General features: G+C 41.3%; 1 protein-coding gene across 13 annotated transcripts in view; it reads left to right on the top strand.

Annotated features, from left to right (window-relative positions):
- hspg2 (heparan sulfate proteoglycan 2) overlaps positions 1-20,656 on the top strand; it is a 116,721-nt gene extending 96,065 nt beyond the window's left edge. For 9 of the 13 annotated variants that reach the window (XM_061793929.1, XM_061794008.1, XM_061793981.1 and 6 more), the window contains 27 exons: positions 57-236; positions 790-1,050; positions 4,345-4,507; positions 4,971-5,068; positions 5,165-5,431; positions 5,756-5,868; positions 6,132-6,279; positions 6,369-6,485; positions 6,626-6,643; positions 9,215-9,299; positions 9,387-9,531; positions 9,606-9,708; positions 9,791-9,900; positions 9,977-10,085; positions 10,161-10,259; positions 10,493-10,714; positions 11,165-11,409; positions 11,501-11,672; positions 12,560-12,682; positions 12,948-13,004; positions 13,847-13,922; positions 14,003-14,081; positions 14,378-14,425; positions 14,700-14,770; positions 14,854-14,937; positions 15,718-15,821; positions 18,537-20,656. In XM_061793929.1, coding sequence (XP_061649913.1) covers positions 57-236; positions 790-1,050; positions 4,345-4,507; positions 4,971-5,068; positions 5,165-5,431; positions 5,756-5,868; positions 6,132-6,279; positions 6,369-6,485; positions 6,626-6,643; positions 9,215-9,299; positions 9,387-9,531; positions 9,606-9,708; positions 9,791-9,900; positions 9,977-10,085; positions 10,161-10,259; positions 10,493-10,714; positions 11,165-11,409; positions 11,501-11,672; positions 12,560-12,682; positions 12,948-13,004; positions 13,847-13,922; positions 14,003-14,081; positions 14,378-14,425; positions 14,700-14,770; positions 14,854-14,937; positions 15,718-15,821; positions 18,537-18,709 — 3,470 coding nt within the window. In that variant the 3' untranslated portion in view covers positions 18,710-20,656. The remainder of the gene's footprint in view (positions 1-56; positions 237-789; positions 1,051-4,344; positions 4,508-4,970; positions 5,069-5,164; positions 5,432-5,755; positions 5,869-6,131; positions 6,280-6,368; positions 6,486-6,625; positions 6,644-9,214; positions 9,300-9,386; positions 9,532-9,605; positions 9,709-9,790; positions 9,901-9,976; positions 10,086-10,160; positions 10,260-10,492; positions 10,715-11,164; positions 11,410-11,500; positions 11,673-12,559; positions 12,683-12,947; positions 13,005-13,846; positions 13,923-14,002; positions 14,082-14,377; positions 14,426-14,699; positions 14,771-14,853; positions 14,938-15,717; positions 15,822-18,536) is intronic. The other 4 variants (XM_061793937.1, XM_061793972.1, XM_061793964.1 and 1 more) reach the window with 4 other exon arrangements.
- Positions 20,657-24,504: the final 3,848 nt, after the last annotated feature.

Below are 24,504 nucleotides of genomic sequence, written 5' to 3'. Positions count from 1 at the left end.
TACTGTACTGTAAATGTAGGTGCATCCAACACTTTCTATCCACTTTGCTGTCCAAGGTTTCCCCGCCCCAACTATTACATGGTCCAAATTGCGGTCCCCTCTCCCTTGGAGACATAAGGTGGTGGACAACAACCTGGTACTGCCTAATGTGGGACGCCAAGACGCTGGGGAATACATCTGCAGTGCTGTCAACAACATGGGAACTACTGAAGTTACCATTACACTGGATGTGGAAAGTAAGTAATGGTGTTTTAATTTCTGGTCTTGTTTTAGATCTGAATTTATGGACAGTGTACAGTTGAAATGTTTTTCAGTTTTAAATTGGATAAAAGGAAAAAAAAACAGGAAAAAGTCTGTAAAACCGTTTTAAAACTTTGTCACCAAACTAATTAGATATACAATGCTTTCAATAAAATGTCTTTTTATACGATGAATGGCCTACATGAGTGATATGTTTATTTATTTACAATTTACACTTCATTTACACTGTTCCAAACGCTGTTGGGATGCAATTGCCAGACACAGCCATGTTTGCATATCATTGTGAGAATGCGAGCAAATAATATTGATTAAGTTTTTGACATGCTTTTGTTTTACAGTATGTATTACTTTGAAGTTTTAAAGGTGTTTACATCATTATAGTAATAGTGGTTGTAAAGCTTTGCAGATGATGTCTTGTTTGGAGGCGCATGTGAAACATTTGTCTTGGGACAAAGAATATTGAATATTGGGATAAATGCAGTGTGATCATTGTGTAACTCTTGATAAACCTGCTCATTTTTCCCCCAGCCCCTCCGTATGCTACTTCTGTGCCCGATGATGTGGCAGTGCGTGTCGGGGAGGTGATCAGGTTGCAGTGCCTGGCACATGGCACTCCTCCACTGACGTACATTTGGACCAAGCTGGATGGTGCGTTGCCTTCTAGGGCCCTGGTCAGCGACGGAGATCTCCAAATCAATTTGGCTACCGCAGAGGATACAGGGAGCTACAAATGTGTTGCCAGCAACAAAATTGGCCACAGTGACGTAGTGGCTAAAGTTACAGTCAGATGTAAGTTACAGAGATAACATTCTACACTCACCTCTAAAAGTATTTGAACAGCGAGGTCTAATCCTTAATTTTGGGGAGAGGCTGTAAAAATGGGTTTGCCAAAAGAGGTATATAAGACAAGATCAACATTTCAGCTTTTATTTACAGGTATTTATATCTGGATCTTATACCCATCTTAGATGATAACACATTATGTAACGAAACACCAGATGTTGTTTATCTAGGAACCGGCTGAATAAGACTTAATATGTACTGGTGAATCCTTTGTGTGCAATAACTGCATTTTTTATTTATTTATTTATTTTTGTCCTGTTCGGCTGTTAGGTCAAGCAGAATGGAGAATTTGTATCCCTTTTATGCCGGAACAGTTTTACTGTGCCATAGTGGAGTTTTTAAGCTGCCGCTGTGGTTTCTTAGTATTATAATGGATATTTATTGAGAAAAAGAGTCAATCAGTCGAACAGAACAAAGTTTCTAGAGGGGAGTGAAAAGACAAAGCACTAAACAAGATGAGAAAAGTAAACCCTTATATATCTAGAACACATTAGATATGAGTGTTGTATGGGGAAGTAGTGCTCCACCCTGTGAGGGAAGGACAGGACAAGGACAGGAGAAGAAGCATGCAGGACAAGGGTCGTGAACCCGGCTATACAACTGAAGTGTGGTGGGAGTGACTGTAAATTATAAAAGTCTTTAGGACGAGAGTGTGAGTGAGGGGGATACCCAAGCAATTTGCATATTCATGAGTTATTTGTCGCAATACGTGAGTGGCCCCACACCCAGTGAAAGAGTCCCAGGGGTGTGTGCCTGCGGACACATACAAGTGAATTGACACCATTTTGCATGCACAATGACTGACAGAAGTGTCCTGTAATTGCTGTGCCTGCACCGCGGTGGCTGTGGACCCCACCCAATCAATCTAGAGGCGGGATTGGGCCCAGGAGTCTACCTGAGAGCAGCCCGGCGGACGGGACACCACCCACACCGAGGGACCCGAAGCGGTCGGCCGGCCTCACCGAGGCATCACGACAACTGGCCACCTGGAGGAGGCCGCAGGGACCCAATGCCACCCTCCCCCAGCCAACCAGCCTGGTCCCTGACTGGCAGTCATTGGCCCAACTCCGTGTATCAGTGACCCCCGAGTGGTGTGATGCATTAAAATCTGGAGAGACCAGTGAGCCAGGGGGCTGCAGGGCTGCCAGGCACTGCTCCCTAACAGCCAAATTCCCTGCACCCAAGACGCACCGTACCCCAGAGAAGGGTGTATGTGGCGCATTAAAAGACACATGGGGATGAGTGTGTGTGATGCATTAAAATCCTGGGGGGTAGGCAGGGCGGAGGGGCAGGGCGCCCGGACCGGGAAACGACACTGACCTGCTGAAACCCGGTCCGACACCCGCACCCTCCTGACCCCATACCAGTCCCCCAGAAACCACTGGAAATGTATATGTGCCCAGATGTGTGCCGACACGGTGGACGACTGGTTAGCACATCAGTTCTGGGGACCGGGGTTCAAATCCCGGCCCCGCCTGTGTGGAGTTTGCATGTTCTCCCCGTGCCTGGTTGGGTTTTCTCCGGGCACTCCGGTTTCCTCCCACATCCCAAAAACCTGTGTGGTAGTTTGATTGGAGACTCTAAATTGCCCATAGGTGTGATTGTGAATGTGAATGGTTGTTTGTTTCGTGTGCCATGCGATTGGCTGGCGACCGGTTCCGGGTGTACCCTGCCTCCCGCCCAAAGATAGCTAGGATAGGCTCTAGCACACCCGCGACCCTAGTGAGGACAAGCGGTAAAGGAAATGGATGGATGGTGTGAGTGTGTGCTAGGTGAGTGATTAAGAGGCATGGCTCCAGGCAGAACAACCACAGATGAAGAGGGCTGCCCCACCCAGCCCCGCAGCACCGACCCCGGCCCCCCCACACATTCCAGCCAGCACCCACTACCCACCCCCGAGTGTGGGAGGTGGAATCCCCCACCCCTAAACCAGGCAGGGACGAAACCCCACAGCAGGCCCCACAACCCGCAGGGGACGACTCCATGCATGTGTCCTTTCACCATGCAAATCGATCTAAACTGTGAGAAAGAAAAAAAGAGATAAGAAAAAATAAAACAATCAAAAATAACTGCATTAACCCTGTGACCCAGGGTCACATCACCAAAATTATGCATTGTTCTTTTGTGATTTCGCCTAAGCCACTTTCAGTTGTTTGTTTTGGGTGGTTACTCCCTTAAATTTTTTCTTTAGCAGGTAGAATGCATGATCTATAGGGTTTAAGTCTTGAGATTGACTTGTTAGTCACATACCTTCCACTTTTCATAGTAGCTTGTGATACCATCACTCCTGCCCTCTGGAGGTTGTTGCTGATGTTATTAACAGTTGTTTTTGGATCTTCTTTATAGCTCTCAGTTGGCAGCTCCTCTTTCTTTTATCTAGCCAGTGAACATCATTTACAAAGTGCAGTAAGGTTTCTTTCTTTTTTGGGAGATTTCAAATGGGCCAAACTCGAACTTTATTGAAAATTGACTGCAATTGTGCATGTGTTTCCTTCTCTCCATATATGAAATGTTAAACCTTATCATATGAAAACAAACTTGAATAAGCAAACTTTAATATTATAAACACAGGAGAACTCAAATGTACAATAGAAGACAGTAGTGTTTGTTTCCTATTTAAATAGATGAAATCTATAGATCTGAAATCTAAACTATTTCGTGAACAGATAATCTGCCTCCTACCTGTCTTGGAAGCTCCTGCTTTCCATCTTTCGCTTGTGCATTTTTGGGAAGGGGTAGTGTAAATTTGCCCGAGGAGACTGGTAGCATGGTTGCTCGTAACTGCAACAGAAAAGGAGGGGGCGCTTGCAGGTCTCCACTCACTAACACACTAGCAATGCATTCTGGGATTTGTAGTATTAGTGGCACATGCGCTATATACTGGCGGGCCGCCTCTAATAAATTTGATATGGTCTCGCGGGCCGAATATAATTACATCAGATTGCAGCCAGGATTGTCCCACAGACCTGAGTTTGACATATATGTTCTATCTTCTGTCAGCTTCATAATTGCTTGTTGCAATGTTGCTTGTTCACCTATAGAAAGCTGATCGATTTTCATGTTGGTATGACAGTTAAACTCCTTGAATCCTTGAAATAAAAGATCAATTAGCCTCCTTGTTCCAATGCTTTTGGCTGAAAGTAATTGAAATATGAACGCCTCAACCAGAATAAGCTGGCAAACTGTCAAAATATATTTGAAAAACAAAAACATACTACTCCACGATGTTCTCTTTTGCAGCGCCATTGGCAGTGCGTGTGTCACCACAAGTGGAGGTGAAGGCCCAGGGCAGCGCTGTGGAGTTCACGTGTTCAGCAGCTGGTGGGGTGGAAACGAAAATTGAGTGGCTGAAAGAAGGAGGTGGTCTTCCGCCCAACCACCATGTCAAGGACGGCGTGCTCAGGTGACACGTAGCCAAAAGATAACGATCACTGCCTCTTATCTCTCCACTGTAATGATGGGCAGCTTGTACAGATGTCCTGAGTAATCCTTAATAGTTTTTGGCCATAGACACTAGTCCCATAGAGCTCCTTAGTAGCACATGCACACCTACAACAGTGCTAAAGGTTTAAATCTCCTTCAGTGACATTTCTTTGCAGTTTATACACTCCCATTTCCAAGCCCATTTGTTCCCAGATGTTTTTTAAACAGTCTGAAATATTGTATGTATGGACATTTTTTTTTTTTTTTTATTTTTTATAGCATAATTTTCTCCATTATGCGACTGCATACTCAATAATTTACTCTTACAGGTTCTGTTAATAACAAATCACTAAACTTATCCTTAAATGGGCTTAGCTCACTACGTGCACTAATTTAGTTTGGTAAATATTGATATTGAAAGCTAAAAATGAGCTCTTTTTCAGGATTGAAAACCTCGAACAGAGCAATGAAGGTGTTTACATCTGCAGAGCAAGCAACATGTATGGTCAGGCTCAGGACGCAGCCAGGCTCACTATCCAAGGTATGTTTCATTTTGGATAGAATCAATCTACAGAGCAAGCTCTTTATTCAGTTATTAAAATGTGAAAAACAACAATCTTTTTGTTTTTACCTATAGCACTGCCCAAGGTGATGATCAATGTGCGCACCTCGGTGCAAACCGTCATGGTTGGGAACTCAGTGGAGTTTGAATGCCAGGCTGTCGGTGACCCCGAGCCCACTGTCAAGTGGAGCAAAGTAGGTGGGCCTCTGCCAACCCACATCGTGGTGATGGGTGGCATGCTGAAAATTGAGCAGGTGACGGAGGCAGACGCAGGACAGTATCGTTGCACAGCCACCAATGATGTAGGGTCGGTGCAGTCTCAGGTGGTCCTCAATGTCCAGTGTGAGTGCATTATCATACTTGGTGTTCAGTGGCAATTATACAATATAAAAAAAAGTGATAGGGAACTGTGCCTCGTCACAGCCTGGTCACTTGTTGCAAGGCAGCGCGCAAACCTAACTGCCTCATAGGTCAATTGAAAAGATTAAGTTAAAAGATTAGCAGATTTGGCAATAGATCGCCACTCTGTAGTAAACATGATATTCATATTAGAAAGAAAGAAAGAAAACAGCCGATCTGAAGAGGCACTCCTTTCCTGCCTGCAAGACAGAGTTGCTGCTAACGGTTTCTCATTGTTTGTGTTTGTTTATTGGTTTGTTTTCGTAGCGCTTCCTCAAATTTCTGCACTCCCTGAAAGGAAGGAGGTGACTGTTGGATCAGACGCTGTATTGCCATGCGTGGCATCAGGATATCCTGTACCTGAGATCCGATGGTCCAAGGTAAACAAGATAAAGTTGCCTTCATTTTTTTCTGAGGGTAACTGGGGTCAAAGGGGGAATTGGGTGATGCTTTTGTCAGTGTTTTTATTTCACTTATTATTGGTATTTATTGTCCATTTTGGAGAAGTTAGCCAAATGGGACAAATGCTTGCGAATCGCTCCGTTTTGGGGAAACGTTGAGACTAGGTAGCTTGGTACACACTCTTTTGCTCCCTCGTGACATCTGTACCCTGTGTTTGTGTGTCTATGCCTTCCTGTCTTAGCTCGAAGGTGAACTACCACCCAAGTGCTTCCAGGAAGTAAATGTGCTGACAGTTCCTCGGGTCACGCATAGCGATTCAGGGACGTATGTGTGCACCGCATCAAACAAACAGGGCAAAGTAGAAGCCTTCACAAGACTGGATGTTCATGGTTAGACTGCAAGTTTACGCATCACTGGGTGGGGTGATTGTCAGTGTGGTTTTGTATGTGTCTAACTGTGAAATGATGTCCTGTTCCAGAAAGAGTGATGCCGTACTTTGCCCAGGAGCCTTTGTCCTATCTCACCCTGCCCACCATCAAAAACGCCTATAATGCTTTCGGCATCAAAATTAACTTTAGGCCCGACAATGTTGATGGTGAGTACACTGTATTATTGTGCACAAGAACATTGTAGCCTCTACTATGTTGTCTACTCGTATAACCTCATGTGTAATGTCATTACATCTTCCGTCCTCTCTCCTCCTTGACCACCTCCCCTCACATATGCGGTGGGAAGGTCTCATATTGTACGCTGGTGAGTCTCAGTGCTTGAATCTGCAGGAACTGAAGGCCAATGTTGATGCTGCATCCAGCTTTCACACCTTGCAACTAGCTCAAAGTTGCTTTTGTTGTTGTGAGAGTGATGCAAATGAGTTGCATGCTGCTTGGTTCTTGTGATGCCTTGAAGCCACAATCATCAAACTCAGGCGTGTAATGGTCTCATTAGTTGCCAACTATCAGGGAACAAACTGGAAACTGATATTAAATTGAAATACAGAAATACAATGGTACATGTATCTGAAATTGTATTTGCAATACATCAGTAATGTTCCAAACAGACATTTACAGTGACTATTTCTCATGGAAGCATGTGTTCCTGGCATGTGGAGATGCACGCCACACTCATAATGAGAAAGTCACTGGCTTAGGCATGGGTCCAATTAGGTCACAACTTTAACTTTGGTTGGCCTGCCACTTGGCCCGCCATAGCATGTTGCTTTTACCATCCAGCTTTCAAAGGCCACGATCAGGTGTGTGAATGAACTCTCTGCAACAAGGGTACAGTCACTGTCATGAATGACTGCACTCAAAACCTCAACTAACAGTTGAATTTCTTCATTTGTAAAGCAAATCCTTTTGTAATTTAGTCAACTGTGAAGCTTTACATTATTCAGTCAGTTAGCAAGACACCATCTTAGTTCGACCTATAAGTCTTGAGTAATTGAAGAATTACAGTAGCAGTAACGTAATTTCTCATAATGTAAAGAGAGAAACACACTACAGATCATGATATATCAATCAACAAGCATTTGTTCTAATGTTCATTACCAGTAAATGTTTCTTAACCTCATTAACAGTAATTTGAAATGATGTAGAGCTGTTCTTAATTGAATGTTGTTGTTGTTTTTTTTTGTACAACCCCAATTCCAATGAAGTTGGGACGTTGTGTTAAACATAAATAAAAACAGAATACAATGATTTGCAAATCATGTTCAACCTATATTTAATTGAATACCCTACAAAGACAAGATATTTAATGTTCAAACTGATAAACTTGATTGTTTTTAGCAAATAATCATTAACTTATAATTTTATGGCTGCAACATGTTCCAAAAAAGCTGGGAAAGTTGAGGAATGCTCATCAAACACCTGTTTGTTGAAAGTTTGGAACATCGCACAGGTGAGCAGGCTAATTGGGAACAGGTGGGTGCCGTGATTGGGTATAAAAGGAGCTTCCCTGAATTGCTCAGTCATTCACAGGCAAAGATGGGGCGAGGTTCACCTCTTTGTGAACAAGTGCGTGAGAAAATAGTCGAAGAGTTTAAGGACAATGTTCCTCAACGTACAATTGCAAGGAATTTAGGGATTTCATCATTTACGGTCCATAAAATCATCAAAAGGTTCAGAGAATCTGGAGAAATCACTGCATGTAAGCGGCAAGGCCGAAAACCAACATTGAATGCCCGTGTGGTCCGACGAGTCCACATTTCAAATTGTTTTTGGAAATTGTGGAGGTCGTGTCCTCCGGGCCAAAGAGGAAAAGAACCATCCGGACTGTTATGGACGCAAAGTTCAAAAGCCAGCATCTGTGATGGTATGGGGCTGTGTTAGTGCCAATGGCATGGGTAACTTACACATCTGTGAAAAGGCACCATTAATGCAGAAAGGTACATACAGGTTTTGGAGAAACATATGCTTCCATCCAAGCAACGTCTTTTTCATGGACGCCCCTGCTTATTTCAGCAAGACAATGCCAAACCAAATTCTGCACGTGTTACAACAGCGTGGCTTCGTAGTAAAAGACTGCGGGGACTAGACTGGCCTGCCTGCAGTCCAGACCTGTCTCCCGTTGAAAATATGTGGCGCATTATGAAGCGTAAGATACGACAACGGAGACCCTGGACTGTTGAACAGCTGAAGCTGAACATCAAGCAAGAATGGGAAAGAATTCCACCTACAAAGTTTCAACAATTAGTGTCCTCAGTTCCCAAACGTTTATTGAATGTTATTAAAAGAAAAGGTGATGTAACACAGTGGTAAACATGACCCTGTCACAGCTTTTTTGGAATGTGTTGCAGCCATAAAATTCTAAGTTAATGATTATTTGCTAAAAACAATCAAGTTTATCAGTTTGAACATTAAATATCTTGTCTTTGTAGGGTATTCAATTAAATATAGGGTGAACATGATTTGCAAATCATTGTATTCTGTTTTTATTTATGTTTAACACAACATCCCAACTTCATTGGAATTGGGGTTGTACAAAAAAAAAAAAACAACAACATTCAATTAAGAACAGCTCTACATCATTTCAAATTACTGTTAATGAGGTTAAGAAACATTTACTGGTAATGAACATTAGAACAAATGCTTGTTGATTGATATATCATGATTTGTAGTGTGTTTCTCTCTTTACATTATGAGAAATTATGTTACTGTTACTGTAATTCTTCAATTACTCAACCTAATTAGGTACCCATGAAGTGTGATATGTTGTCCCATCATAGCTTCTCATGTTGTTGTTGTGTAGAATTTTTAAGTAAAAATATTTATCCGGGCTATTTTTATATTTTATTTATTTTATGTTATTCTTTTTTATACACAGGTATGATCCTTTACAACGGTCAGAGGAGGACAACAGGAGCAGACTTCATTTCTCTTGGCCTTGTAGGTGGCCGTTTAGAGTTCAGGTCAGTTTTAGAATTAATTTAATTTCAGCATCACCAGCTTATATTGAGGAGGTGCCAGCAGCAAAAGCATCCATTGTGTCACCATAGGTTCGACGTGGGTTCGGGCATGGCTACTATTCGTGACCCCAACCCAATCAAACTGGGAGAATTTCACACAGTCGAGCTGCATCGCAACCTCACCCTGGGCTATATTGTGGTGGATGGAGGGGAGCCTGTCAATGGCAGCTCACAGGTACCCCTGTTGACGTCCCTGCTAATGTCACATGTGTAGTGTGTCTTTCATAGCTGCTCCTTGCCTCTCTTCAGGGAAAGTTCAAGGGCTTGGATTTAAACGAGGAGCTGCATGTGGGTGGTTACCCCAACTACACTTCTCTGGCCAAAACTGCTGGCATCAAGACCGGCTTTGTTGGTAGGAATTAAAAGTCTGGCCCTGGCAAAAAATGTGGCAAAAGTGATGTGTTTTTCACCTCCCATAACATGGACATGTGCAGGTTGCATTCGCCAGCTGGTCATTCAAGGTGAGGAGGTCCTCTTCAAGGATATGGATCGTAGCTCCACTGGTGTTACGAACTGTCCCACCTGCAAGGATCGTCCATGCCAGGTCAGCTTCTGCCTTGCATTCATAATGTGTTGACTGCTCCTTATACACATTTCATTGTTTTCATTTTTCTCTTCAGAATGGAGGGAAGTGCGAGGACTCGGACACCAGCTTGTATACATGCAGCTGTCCCAGAGGATTCACTGGCAGCAACTGCCAGCACCACTCTTCCCTTCACTGCCACTCAGGTACATGCTAACAACCAAGCGACCAGTGCAATCAAGTATGCAATGTCTGTGACCTTTTATGATTTGTCCTCGCAGAGGCCTGCGGACCAGACGCTACTTGCATTAATCGGCAAAATGGTCTGGGCTACGATTGTCGCTGCCACCTTGGCAAGTTTGGAAACAAATGCATGGATGGTAAGACAGAAAATCACCCTCGTCTTCCTGTAAATACTTGCACTTTTTTTTGTGAATGGTTCCTCTTCGTCAGGATGTCTTCTGGTTGCAACTATCAAATGATTTTCTTCACACAATGCAGACTGGAATTAGGCTAGAGAACAGATATCCTCTGGTCAAATCAGAGGATTTTGCGCATGTTTTGAAATAGACAAATAGGTTGATGCGTTGTCCCACTTCCTCATCATCCCAAGGGGAATTGGTAACCACTCCGCTGTTCAACGGGGAGGAGTCGTATATCTCCTACCCTCCACTGACCAATGTCCATGATGACCTGCGAGTTGAACTGGAGTTCAAACCCATTGAGAGAGACGGTCTGATGTTCTTCTGCGGCGGGAAGAAGATGAAAGTGGAGGACTTTGTCGCTATCTCCATGGCGGATGGGCATGTGGAGTTCAAGTATGAACTGGGCACAGGTAACGTAGACTGTGCTTTTCAAACTTTTGCATGCCAAGCCTCTTTTGTGTTACTGATTGTGGTCTAAAGTTGATACAATTGTGCAAGCAGATGACCTCAACATTCAATATGACCAGTATATGATTATGAACCAGTAAGGTTTGAAAAGATGTTGCATTGCTCATACTGTAGATCAATGAAAACAAGCATGAACACCAGCAAAATCCTCTTTTCAAAGATAATGATACGTTTTGGTTGTTATATATATATATATGTTTATTATTGTGTTCCTTAATTTTACTGGTGAAAATCTGCACCCATCACACTGTTTCCATACTTCTTAAATGAATTGATCTTGACAGTGGCAAGATACAGTATTAAGAAAAACTCCCCGAAAAAAACCATCTCATCGGTTTGATATGACTCATCCAGTGGGTCATCAGCAAACTTTTATCCACTTTGATATTCAGGCCAGGCAATCCTTCGCAGTCCAGAACCAGTTTCTCTGGGCCAGTGGCACAGAGTTGTGGCCGAGCGTAACAAGCGGGATGGTCACCTTAGAGTTGACCATGGTCCAGTGGAAAAGCGGACTTCTCCTGGAAAAGCCCAGGGCCTCAATATCCACACCCTGATGTTCCTGGGAGGTGTCCCCAACATTGAAATCCTACCAAAGCCTGCAAATGTCAGCGAGATGTTTAAGGGTTGTATTGGAGAGGTGAGAGCTCTTTAGCCAAATCATAGAAAGCCGCTACAGTACATCATTTCATGGATTTTGTTCCTTAAAATTTTCTGCACTTCCTGCTTAGGTCCTCATCAACAACAAGAAGGTGGATCTGTCCTACAGTTTTACAGAGAGTAGAGCAATCCACAAGTGTGTGGACACAAGCCCTTGTGACCGACGACCTTGCTTGAATGGAGGTCATTGCATGCCCAATGCTGAGTATGAGTACCAGTGCCTCTGTAGGGATGGATTTGAAGGTTTGTGCTAACAAATTTAGTTTATCTGTCTTCAAAATCATTTGCATGTAACCAGTGTTGGGGTGTAACTAATTACATGCAACTAGATTATATAATCTAATTTAAAAAAAATTATGTAATAGTAATCCATTACGTTAATGGGCAGAAATGTCTAATTAAATTACAGTTCCTTTTGGAAATTTCTATGATTACAATTTTACTTATATTTGAAAAATAGCTGCAGAAACTCAGATTTTTTTTCTCCAGATCATTTCCCCCTTCTAGAGGCAACACTTGTGATTGGCTCTCTCTGGTTATGTGCCATATTTTTCCAAAAAAGAACATTGACTTTTGAACAGTTTCGTCTTCATAATTTTGGACTTTTTTTTTGATAGAACTTTCACTTATCTGGGGTGTCATGTGAAGCGATATTGTCTAAACTGTGCATATTTGACATTAGGTCAGTATGGTATGGTAATTTTCCACATGCTGTACACATATAGTGCAACAAACAATTTTTTTATTATGAAATTACATTTCATCATGTTTTATCAGTTTGTTATTTGTGAACAAATATGTGGTTAATTCCAAAATAATAATGGACGGATTGAATGCACATTTTCAAGGAAACTTTCAAGGGTCCTGTTCATGAATTCATTCAGTCATCAAAATGTAATCAAAGTAATTATACTTATATTACTTTAATAAAGTAATTGAAACAGTTATACTACTATTACATTTTCAATTAAGAAACCAAAGTATTCTTCCCAGCACTGCATGTAATATGTTCCCACTGGTACATTTTGATGTCAGTTTTTTTTTTTTTTTTGCACACAATCTACTAGTTGTAAAACAGTCCGGAACGTTCCACTGATGATTTGGTTATCGTTATCCTGGTGACCCTACAGGTGAGCGTTGCGAGATCATCAAAGATGTGTGCCACAGTGACTATCAGTGCCAAAATGGCGGCAGCTGTGTTCATGGACACTGTGTGTGCCACTCGGGATTCGCCGGCCTCAACTGTGAAGAAAGTGAGTGTTGAATGCTTTGGTATTCTTGGTGTAAGGTTAAAAACCGAAACATGTTTTTGTGCTTTTTGTTGATTTATCATCCTTACGCAATGTGTACATGCTCATCGTGAAGTCAGAAACAAGCATATAATGATTCAAATTCACCAGTATAAAGCACTGGCGGCTCTCCTTAGTATTGCACAGCACACTGGGAGATCTCCCCATCCGTGCTTCACTGTGTCTTACCCCCTACCCTCTCATGGCTCTATATATCCTGCGCTCACAGGCAGCGTCTTCAGCTTCCCTGACGCCGCGTGGAATTCAGAAGCTAGCCAGGCTAATGGTACAGTATACGAATATTGAGTCTGACTGATCTGACCGTGACTAACAGGGACCCATTTGAGGCCCAGGGGCCCCATAACCTCCTGACACATACCAAACATGTGCCTGCAGTCCAACTGGGACTCACTTTGGAAAGCTGGGAAGGGGGACTCGGTATACTAAGAGCTAAAAGGACCTGCAGTTTTTCCATTTTACCAACTGGAATTGCCCTAATTCTTCTTTTCGTCATGTCATTTCATATAAGATGATAACTCTCATTGTTCTGCCTGCTGATGACAACTAAAGCTGCAATATTGTGTGTCCCCCTGAAACTGTCCAAATCCAAAGGTTGAATGTCCTCCATGTATGCACTTCTATTAACAACTTATCACACTTACGGTTGTCTGAATGACTTGTACTCTGTGCTGGGTGTTTTATATTGTGCATGGAGTCACATTTCTTGGTGGTCGGAGACGGAACGCGTAAAGAATATGATGTGATGACGAAATGATGACTCTGAATGGACTACAGATTTTCAATGTGTCCTCGTTTGCAAATTGAGTTTGATCTTTGAAGGCAGATCCCAACTCGGGTGATACTGCCAGTAAGGTTAAGGACATGTTAGAGGGAACTAATGACACAATCTTCCTGAAAATGAATGTAAATGCTACAGATATTCTCTCTATCACAGAATCAAGTGTACTACTTTTAATTTAATCCTTGACCATGTAACCCAGCTTGTCTCATCAGGTGTCAAAGTATTTGCCACTGGAGGGCGCCGTAACAGTGCAGATGAGCAGCTCGGCTGTTATTTAAATGCTATATTGATTTCTTTTTTTTTTTTTTTGTTCCTATCGCATGTAGATTCCCCCTACCAGTATGCGGCTCATTTTCAGAACGACGGATACATTGCCCTTCCTAAATCCATGATACAAAGAAGGTAAGTTTGTTTAAACTTGTTTGCTCTAACATTTGTTTTAAGTATGATCATATTTTTGATTACATATTTTTATGCTTCAGAGCACATGACTCGCCGGAGACCATTGAATTGGAGATCAATACCCTCTCCTCTGAGGGTCTGATTCTGTGGCAGGGAGTTGTAAGTCTTGATCTTAGTTTCCAACCACTCCTCATTCTAACGTTGCCATTGCTCATCACCACTGACTGACATCATGTGTAAAGAACTGGCTGTAAGGAGGGCGATGTTCATGTAACATTAATGCCATTGTTGTCAATTTAACGTTAACAATAATACCTCACTGCTGTTTGCATTCACCTCACTGGTTGCCAAACATTTGCACGGGCTCATTCTCATTCTTGACTGGGCCATCCGTGCGCATGCTCTGTCTATGTAAATGCATGTTGCTTCTCTGACTTCCTCTCCATTTCCTTCAGGAAACCAATGGCACACTCACTTTGCGAAAGATGCATGCTAGTAAAAAGGTATCCACTCTGACACGAGACACTCTTATTTGGCATGAGTGGACACGTTGGCTGTTTCTATACTAATATTTACAAATCACCATTTGGTTAATAACGTTACAACAATTTTTGCATGATGATTATGTTAACACAATTTTTGTATCAAAAGTGAATCTTCCTATTCCTAATGTATGCTACAGTATTATGAAAATTCTCAATTGGAAGCAGTCGTTCAGAAGTTGCTGGTTCACAGCATCGACTCTTTAGACACTAAACTAAACAATTGGACTTCCAGGAACGTGGCGAACACGGCAGAGGCAAGGACTTTATCAGTCTCGGAATTCACAATGGACACCTCATTTTCAGGTTGGGTTTTGCAATGCTGTAAATATACTTAATTGTATTGCTTTGAGCAAAAGTCATTCTGATGATTTATTGATTTTTCCCAGTTACCAGTTGGGCAGTGGTGAGGCGGAGATCATGTCGCGACATTCCATCAATGACGGACAATGGCATAAAGTTAAAGCAGTCAGGTACATTGCATTTTCTTTGGCATCAGCATGTACAAACTTGGGAATTTCAAAAATACTACAATTCTTTTGGAAAATGTCATGTTTGATCAACTACTAGTCATCCTGGAAATGCTAATGACTGAATAGCATTGAGCAAATACTTTTGCAAACTGTCACTGAAATTGTAACTCAGCCAACCTTGATGGACCTTATATTGTGCATTGGGGCACAGTCATGCTGGAACAGAAAAGGACATTCCCCAATAGATGAATAGAACCGTCTAAATTGTCTTGGTAAGAACAAGAATTAAGTAAACATATGTTCTCGTCCAACTTCTGAATTGATTAAATTAGTTGATGAAGGACTGTGACGGCATATTTGTATCATTGGCATTTTATTTCAGCCACTATGTTTACAATGTTGAGCATTTTTCAAAAGACAGCATGATGACATTCAGAGGCAACTGCAAATTGCAATCCGAAATGTAAGAATATACACTTATACTGTATATCAATAATAAGATGAATCACATACCACTCAAGTCTGTAAGAAGCCAATAAAGCTACAACAGGATAATATATGAGATACTGTAAGAGATCCACCTAACCAGCAAAGTGTTTGATCATCTGGCCACTGTGTTGAGACATCTACTGGCATTCTTGAGCACAAAGAGGAAGTGTAGTGCCGTTACTTTGTAGTGGAAACATGACAAAAATGGTCCACAGGACCCTTGAAAAAAGTTACGTGTACTAGTCAAAATGCGTGGGCAATACAAGCTGTGTTGGTTTCCTTCCCTTGCAGGACTGGAAAAGATGGCTACATCCAGATAGATGGTGGTTCTGTACTACATGGACAGTCAAAGGGAAAAAGCATCATGGTCAACACAAAAGGACACCTTTACCTTGGTGAGTGGAGCTCTTAAAAGGACCTCTAGCGTCCAAATGGCCTACATTTCACTAACAAGTTCTCTTTATGATTTTTTTTTTTTTGCTCAAGAAAGTGAAACTGGCAGTCATTTCCAATAATATCAATACATTTTGTTGAAATCGGTAAATATCTAATTGCCCTGGGAACGCCCCTTCTACACAATGCTAAAATCGATACGCCCCCGTGTCTTGATGTGACATTATCGACAGAACTGGAGACCATTAGGCCGCATATCTGAGGTGGTCAAAGGAATGTACTATACTATAACAGCGGTGCACATGCGTGGTGCGCAGGTGCGCATGCACACTGAAAATAGTAGAAGCGAATCATGATTAAGTATATCAGTGTGCATTTGTGTACCCAGCATTTTGGGTTTTTTTTGGGGGGGGGGGGGGGGGAGCGCAGCGGTAGACAGAGCTCGAGTAGTGTTGTCGTTCGCCAACAACTCATTCATACGGACAAACCTTTTGACAGAGGTGGGAGGATTCTCAATATTTATCACAGGAAAATAACCTGTCCTTAAAAGATCTGATCATGCTAGTCTCATGTACATTAATTAATCTTTAAAATTTTACACACATACAGCTACGTCAAGTTCATCCAGTGAGGTCGTGGGGTCAGAAAAAATTAGCATCAAACAAGATCTGGCGCTCATTTGAGAACCAAACCAAAATATTCGTGCACCCCTGACTATAAAGTGCCAGTATTTGGTCATATTTTATATATTGTCGCTGTCGGGCAGAATTCTCGCACCTCCAAAATGACAACTTTTCAGGAAAAAAAAAAATAAAACATTTTGATTGAGTTTCCAAACACCGCCTGCTCAAATTGGTATCATACCTAATATTGATTGCTGTCATATACCACTGCACACTCACATCAACACAACAGTACCCCCAAAAATTATGTTCAATGACCTAATTAATAGGCAAAAACACTCAATCACTAATTTATTATGCTGTGATTGAGTAAAAACACATGGTACAAACACGGCGCCCAGCTGTGCGGATCAACGTCAGCGGACATGCCGACACCCCCAACGTGCAAAAAAACAAACAAACAAAAAACCAACTTTTTAATACTTCACAAGAGCCTCTTATGTCATCTCTCCAAACCATTTTTCAAAGAGTCTTAGAGCCATGAGAAATGCAATAAATATAACAATGAGCTGACTAATCTGAATGAATCTGCATGCATTTACCTCCATGGCTCATGCAGCTTCCTTCTGCAACATAGTGATCGATTTTAATAAAACAAGCCTACTCAAATGTATCTAACCTCACCATTTTCACTTGTTATTGTCTAATAAAGCATCCAGACTTTAAATTTAGGCAACAACTTCACCACACGACATCCGCAGAAAAAGGAAATAGGCGGGGTTTTACAACACTTCTCAGACATTTTAAGCATTCGAGCATTTACAGATTTGTTCAAACTACTGTCACCACTTTAAATTGGTTAACATTGCTTAAAAATAACAGACAAAGTGAGGACAAACCAATAGTAACGTTTTGAGAAGCAACTAAGAACAGACTAGAATATGGAAATGTGCTCATCTCGACGCAGGTTTCGACGTAAATGTGGACGGATCAAAATCTGGTTGAAAATGAAACATGTAATCAAATATATGTCATCAGAAAACAAGCCTAAAATTACTACTGTGTCTGTTTTGGGGGTAATTTTTCCTCCAGACATCGATTTTAAGTCCAGAACTATATAATAAGTACAAATGTTCGAAGTATCAGATAGGTCCTTTTATGACCTGCACAACTACCGTAATTTCTCATGTATAATGCGCACCCATGTAAATACGCACCCCCAACCAAAGTTGACCTCAAAATTCCGGAAAACCCTTCTACCTATGTATAGTACATTTTTACAATGCATGATTTTGATTCTACCCATATGATCAAAACAAAGTATTATCTGTATTTTGTTAGTTTTTTTAAATAATTATTCTGAAGTTAAACACTGTATTTGAACACATAATCCTTTTTTTAATTTTATTTACTGGCTCTTATTTATAAATTCACAGCCCTACTTTTATTTAGTAAATTAGAAAACACATAGTTGTACTCATATGTTTGATTACCCAGGCAGAATTTGTAAGATGGGTGCAATTCTTTAAAGAAAACATGAAGGACCAGGCGAAACACATTTAATTTTAATGGGATTCAAATTAAACGGTCAAGCATTTCAGAAAAGCATTATCATTAAACAAAACATAACCATAAAGAAATTAATGATGGTTGTTGTTCATTCATCAGTCACATTAATATATATATATATATATATATATATATTTCACAAATTCTGCCAGGGTGTGTAAACTTAGGAGCATAACTGTACATATATGCAGTCATACATACCCCGTGTCATATTGGAATGAAAGTGTAGGCTACACCTTTTTTATAACCACTAGGTGGCGACGGCATTTTGGAATGAAAGTGTTTTTTATAACCACTAGATGGCGGCATACATTTATAAAATGTGACAGTGTTTTCCATTTGCCCCTATACCTATGTATTATGTGCAGTATTGACTTTTGACAATTTTTTTGGGGGGGGGAAATACGCATTATACACGAGAAATTACGGTACTTCCTTATAAGCGGTGTTGCACGTGCTAATTGGTGCAAAGGGGACTTTCATGAATGGTTAGTAACTAAGTGAATGTGTATGGTTGTGTGACAGGTGGAGCTCCGGACATGGCGGCCATGACTGGAGGGAAGTTTTCTTCTGGAATAACGGGGTGCGTGAGGAACCTGTCCCTGATGAACGCACGGCCAGAAGACCAGCAGGCCCAGACCATCGATCTGCAAGCCCACGCAGCTCACAGCGTCAACATGCAGCCGTGCACATCATAGACCGTACACAACACGCATGTGCAAAGACAAACTCCCAAATACACACATACCCTACACAGACATACACGCAGACTGTGGAGTGATTTTATCTAAACACTCAGAGAGACTGACACGCGTAGAACCTTATACAAACTTGGTGCTTAGCTGCTACCAAAAATCACCTTGGTGTGGTGAAACCAAAACAAATCAGAAAAACATTATTTCTTCTCTTCCTCATTTTTTTTATTCTGGAAGAAGGAAAAGGTGCAGTTTACATACAGTACTTTGAGCAGTAGTTTTAGCCATGAGAAATCAGATCCTATGGAGTTGGAGAGGTTTTTACAGCACTGAATTTTTATTTATATGCATATGAATATATATTATATTTGTGGGGGAAACTTGCAAACTAACCATAACTGCACTTCCTAGAAATTGTTCTGGCATCTAACACTGCTTAATCAGAGGTTTTCACCGTTGTACTACTATGACTTGATAATGTCTAAGATTTTCTTTCGTTTGGCGCGAGTGTGCTCGCTATGGGGACGGAGCACATGCTCGGAGCACATACAGCCGCATGCAGTTTCAGCACACAACTCAGGTCATCAACAACAACAAAAAAAAGATCTTTTTTTTTTACATTACCTTTCGAGCACTTGTGTTTTCCGTCTGTTTTTGTTCTTTTTTTTTTTACAAGAAAAGACTTGGTGCTAATTAATGTCAGACACTAGGATAGACCATAGTCATGTGGTTATTTTATTTTTTTAAAGGATATCTGACAAGATGGCTGATGTAGCTGCATTCTGCTACATACAGTACATGTGCCTTTTTACCATTCAGTTCATCACAATTTTGCTTTTGTAACAAACCAAGAAATTTTGACATTGATTTTCTCTGGGGTGGACGTACTGTTGTCTGCAAATGTTTTTATGTTAAGAGAGTTCAGAATGACTATGGCTTATGCTTATATTTACCCAAGTGCGTGTTCTTCAATTTCACGATGAAATTATTCTGTGATTAACACCACAGCCTTGTTTGATTGAGTAGATCTCAAAAAAGTGGTTTCATATTTTCTGTGTAGCTTTTGAAAGCCACTTGGGTAGGTCTTAGCATTTATTGGGAGTGCTTGTTAGCCCAGAGGTGCCTTGAGATGTTTGTTTTAGGGATGCTTTAATGAAATGTGTGATTTTGAGGCAGACACCAAATGTCAGTGTGTTCTTTGGAGTTGCTGTGACCCGTGTTGCTCCGATCAGGAATGCTCGCTCCTTGCACCCTCCCCACCTTTTTTTTTTTTTTTTTTTTTTAAAACAACACAGTTTTCTCTTTATGAGCTTAAAATGTTTAGATAAGCACCATCCTGTCAGTTAGCCCTGCTTCATTCTTATTTATTTTACGATGCCTCCTTTCACTCTACTGTTTTAGAGCATTGTTTTTCCCTCCTCTGTATATCAGGGGTTGCCTCCTGCATCTCCCCCTCAACGTTGAACACATCCCCCAATTTCCTCCCAGAAAAGTTCTTCCCATCATGAGGCTGAAAACCTATGTTCTAAAATTGCAGCAAATTGACACCATTTTCGTTTAAATGTGAAAATGTGATTGGAGATCGAGTCTAGGCTGTGGTCCAGTTTAGAAAGCGAGAAAGTGAAGTTCTGAAACTGAATTTCAATATGTACACTGTTGCTAAATGGAAGCTTTGTCATGTGAGATTTTTTTTTGTTTTTTTTCAAACCCAACATTGGTTATTGGTTTGAATTCTTTATAAAAGGTGCCCTTTTAGTCATGATTTGTTTTGTTTTTTTACGTTTTAAAAAAAATAAATAAAAAATTATTCTGCACAGTGACGGAAGATGGCTCAATTGGGGAAAAAAAATACCGACAGTATATTATGTTATGATAACCTGATGATCCAATGTTGAAACAACATGCCCCTACCCTTTGTGTTTCTTAAATAAAAACTAAATTCATGTGCTATTTGTAATATTGTGGGCTTTATTTTGTCACCCGGACATTGCTCCAGTATTTTTCCTGGATGGATTGCGCTGACATCCCATCATCGCTCCCAAATGATGCTGTAGGTTAGGTGATAGTGATACTGGGAACGTGGAAACATTATTCCCAAGCCCTTTAGGAAGTGGGATTCAGTGTTAAATTGCAGGTTACACCCAATTCAGTTCACTCTTTTCACACACTTCATTGTCTTGCATTGTTAGTAGTTCTTGGAAAACATTCAACAGCCATAGGTTCACCTCCCAAATAAAGAAGCCAGACTGATGGGTATAGTACCACATTATGTGTAAGTGATACAATTGAAAATAACTCAACTTAGGCTGAAAGAGAGTTTCTTCCAACAATGTGATAATTAAGAGGCACTTACATAAGAGGGGGACTTTAACCCCTCCGAAAGTCCACGTGGTAATCTGCAATAACAACAAATCTGCACCACATGAAAGAAAGACAGACAAACCTTTTGAGAGGCTTTGTTGTCTAACCCGTGATAACATCCACCGACTATGTAGTCTTGCATGCCAACCATCCCCCAAAATGCAATGGATCTGACTGAGTATGACACTGCCTTTTTATGGTATGGTATCTGCATCGTGGCCGACTGGTTAGCACATCTACCTCACAGTTCTGGGGACCGGGGTTCAAATCCCGGCCCTGCCTGTGTGGAGTTTGCATGTTCTCCCTGTGCCTGGGTGGGTTTTATCTGGGCACTCCGGTTTCCTCCCACATGCCCAAAACATGCATGGTAGGTTGATTGAGGACTCTAAATTGCCCGTAGGTGTGAATGTGAGTGCGGATGGTTGTTTGTTTTAATGTGCCCTGCGATTGACTGGAGACCTGTTCAGGGTGTACCCCGCCTACCGCCTGGAGATAGCTGGGATTGCCTCCAGCAGCCTGCGACCAAATGTGCTCTTGCACAGCCAGCCACATCTAAAAGGTGACATGTTCAAAACAGTGGAGATGATAATGCATTTCCATTGACATTTGACCATGGTTTCACTCCTTTACACCGTCCGACATATCCGTCTCATCTGTAGATCAGACCAAGTTTCTAGTAACCACAAATGTCATGATGGGACCTGGAGTGGACAGTGAACATCAACCCTAAAGTCAAAAAGGCCCAACACAATACTGTCTGCAAGCCTTCAAGGAAGCATGACTTGCCACATAAGCTTTGGTCCACTTTTACACGCAATTACATCAGTTCTTTTCTTATCTATATCACAGACTGCTACAGTGGTGTTGAAGTTGCTCAGTGCCCCCAGATCCATCTAACAGATTGTGTTCATTAGGGTCCTGTTTGGTTTGACATGTTAACTGCCTCATAACCTAACCCTTAAGGTGAGAGTTAAAACAATATATATATATATATATACACACACATACACACACACACACAGAACTTCTGGACGCATAAAATAAGGCAGCTGAACCGTGTTCATATCATTTCCTGACCTTTCTTCAGTGCAGCTGAATACTGGGTGGTGCCTCATGTCTTTGTGACCTGATGTATTGTGAGATCGATTTAGAAATGGGGTTAAATCAATTATAATCCAAAAACAATGGGACATTAAGACTTTCCCTGCTCCAGACGGACAATATCCAATTTTCAAACTGCTTTAACTGTCATATACTGCCCTGCAGTTCCATTATAGTAACCTGGAGGGCTCTTTGTGTCCTCTCGCTCTCTTTCTCCCCCCTCCCCTCTCTATTTTCAGCACGTGTCTCCAATCAGCCTCATCACCACCGGTGTTTAAGCCTGCCTGTTCCAAGAAATCCTCGCCAAAGTATTGCAGCCTCTCGTAGCGGTACTACGGCCCACTGTACTCAAGTAAGCCAGGCCAAGTCAAGTCAACAAACAGCTCAAAAAACTCATGAAAATAGGCAGAAATGAATCACTTATCTCAGATGGCTGCTCTCTGTAAGGAAGCATTATAGTGATCCATTTCAATTAAACAAGGCCACACAAATTTATCCAACCTCACTATTTTCACTCGTTATTGTAAAAGAAAACAAAACAAAAACATCCAGACTTTGAATATAGGCGATATACCTGCAGGCTTGCTTGTGACTGAGGCAACTGAGTATGTTAACTAATATGGGGAAATCAGATTTGCTTCTGGCGTTTACGTCACAGCTTAAGTAGGGTTTTGACCGAAATGTGGGCACGTCAAGCTCTGCTAAAAACCATCAGAAAATACTGAAAGCCTGAAGTAAATACTGAGTCGTATAAGGAGGAAATCTTTTTCTGCAGACATCATTTCTAAGTCCAGAACTATAAAATAAGTGCAAATGTTCACAGCATTAGAGAGTCCCTTTAAGGTCAACCACACTTTACCCATTGGTTGCTGTCATATTGAGGACACAGTGTTGTATTTCTTTGGATCACATCCCTCCCTGAGGGTGAGTTGTGGCACATTAGGCTGCGATAATCTGATTATTTTACATCCATTTTCAAGTGTGATTGATTGCAGGGTCTAGAGATGCCTCAGCTGTTCTTCCATTAATCTGTCCAAGTAAGATCTTGTTTCTATGCAGGAAATCACTTTTCGTGTTAATTCAATAGTATACTTTATATATGTATATATATATATATATATATATATAAACTGCCGCTTTGTCATGGTAAAAAGTTTTTAAATGTCATTTTGGATCATACTCACGGCATTTATTTGTAATATCTCTGCAAGTGTGTAAAAGCATACCAGTATATTCTTTTTTTCCCCAAATTGAACCACCTAAAAGTTGCAAACATCAAATTGGTCAAGGAAAATTTAAATGGATAATTCATTCCATAGTGGGCCTTACATAGCACTCACTGTGGTTTACCCTGCTCAAAAAGTTCTAATTACAACCCGGATTCCAATGAAGTTGGGACGTTGTGTTAAACATAAATAAAAAGAGAATACAATGATTTGGAAATCATGTTCGACCTATATTTAATTGAATACACTACAAAGACAAGATATTTAATGTTCAAACTGAAAAACTTTATTGTTTTTAGCAAATAATCATTAACTTGGAATTTTATGGGTGCAACACCAAAAAAGCTGGGACAGGTGGCAAAAAAGACTAAGAAAGTTGAGGAATGCTCATCAAACACCTGTTTGTTGAAAGTTTGGAACATCCCACAGGTGAACAGGCTATTTGGGAACAGGTGGGTGCCGTATAAAAGGAGCTTCCCTGAATTGTTCAGTCATTCACAAGCAAAGATGGGGCGAGGTTCACCTCTTTGTGAACAAGTGCATGAGAAAATAGACGAACAGTTTAAGGACAATGTTTTCCTCAACGTACAGTTGCAAGGAATTTAGGGATTTCATAATCTACGTTCCATAATATCATCAAAAGGTTCAGAGAATCTGGAGAAATCACTGCATGTAAGCGGCAAGGCCGAAAACCAACATTGAATGCCCGTGACCTTCGATCCCTCAGGCGGCACTGCATCAAAAACCGACATCAATGTGTAAAGGATATCACCACATGGGCTCAGGAACACTTCAGAAAACTAATGTCAGTAAATACAGTTCGGCACTACAACCGTAAGTGCAACTTAAAACTCTACTATGCAAAGCGAAAGCCATTTATCAACAACACCCAGAAACGCCTCCGGCTTCTCTGGGCCCGAGCTCATCTAAGATGGACTGATGCAAAGTGGAAAAGTGTTCTGTGGTCCGACGAGTCCACATTTCAAATTGTTTTTGGAAATTGTGGGCGTCGTGTCCTCCGGGCCAAAGAGGAAAAGAACCATCCAGGCTGTTATGGACGCAAAGTTCATGGGTAACTTACACATCTGTGAAGGCACCATTAATACTGAA

Source organism: Phyllopteryx taeniolatus, chromosome 1, assembly GCF_024500385.1.
Source record: "Phyllopteryx taeniolatus isolate TA_2022b chromosome 1, UOR_Ptae_1.2, whole genome shotgun sequence".
In the NCBI taxonomy this organism is placed as follows: domain Eukaryota; kingdom Metazoa; phylum Chordata; class Actinopteri; order Syngnathiformes; family Syngnathidae; genus Phyllopteryx; species Phyllopteryx taeniolatus.
Note: the sequence above shows the minus strand (reverse complement) of the source record. Positions and strands in the feature narration are given on the sequence as shown.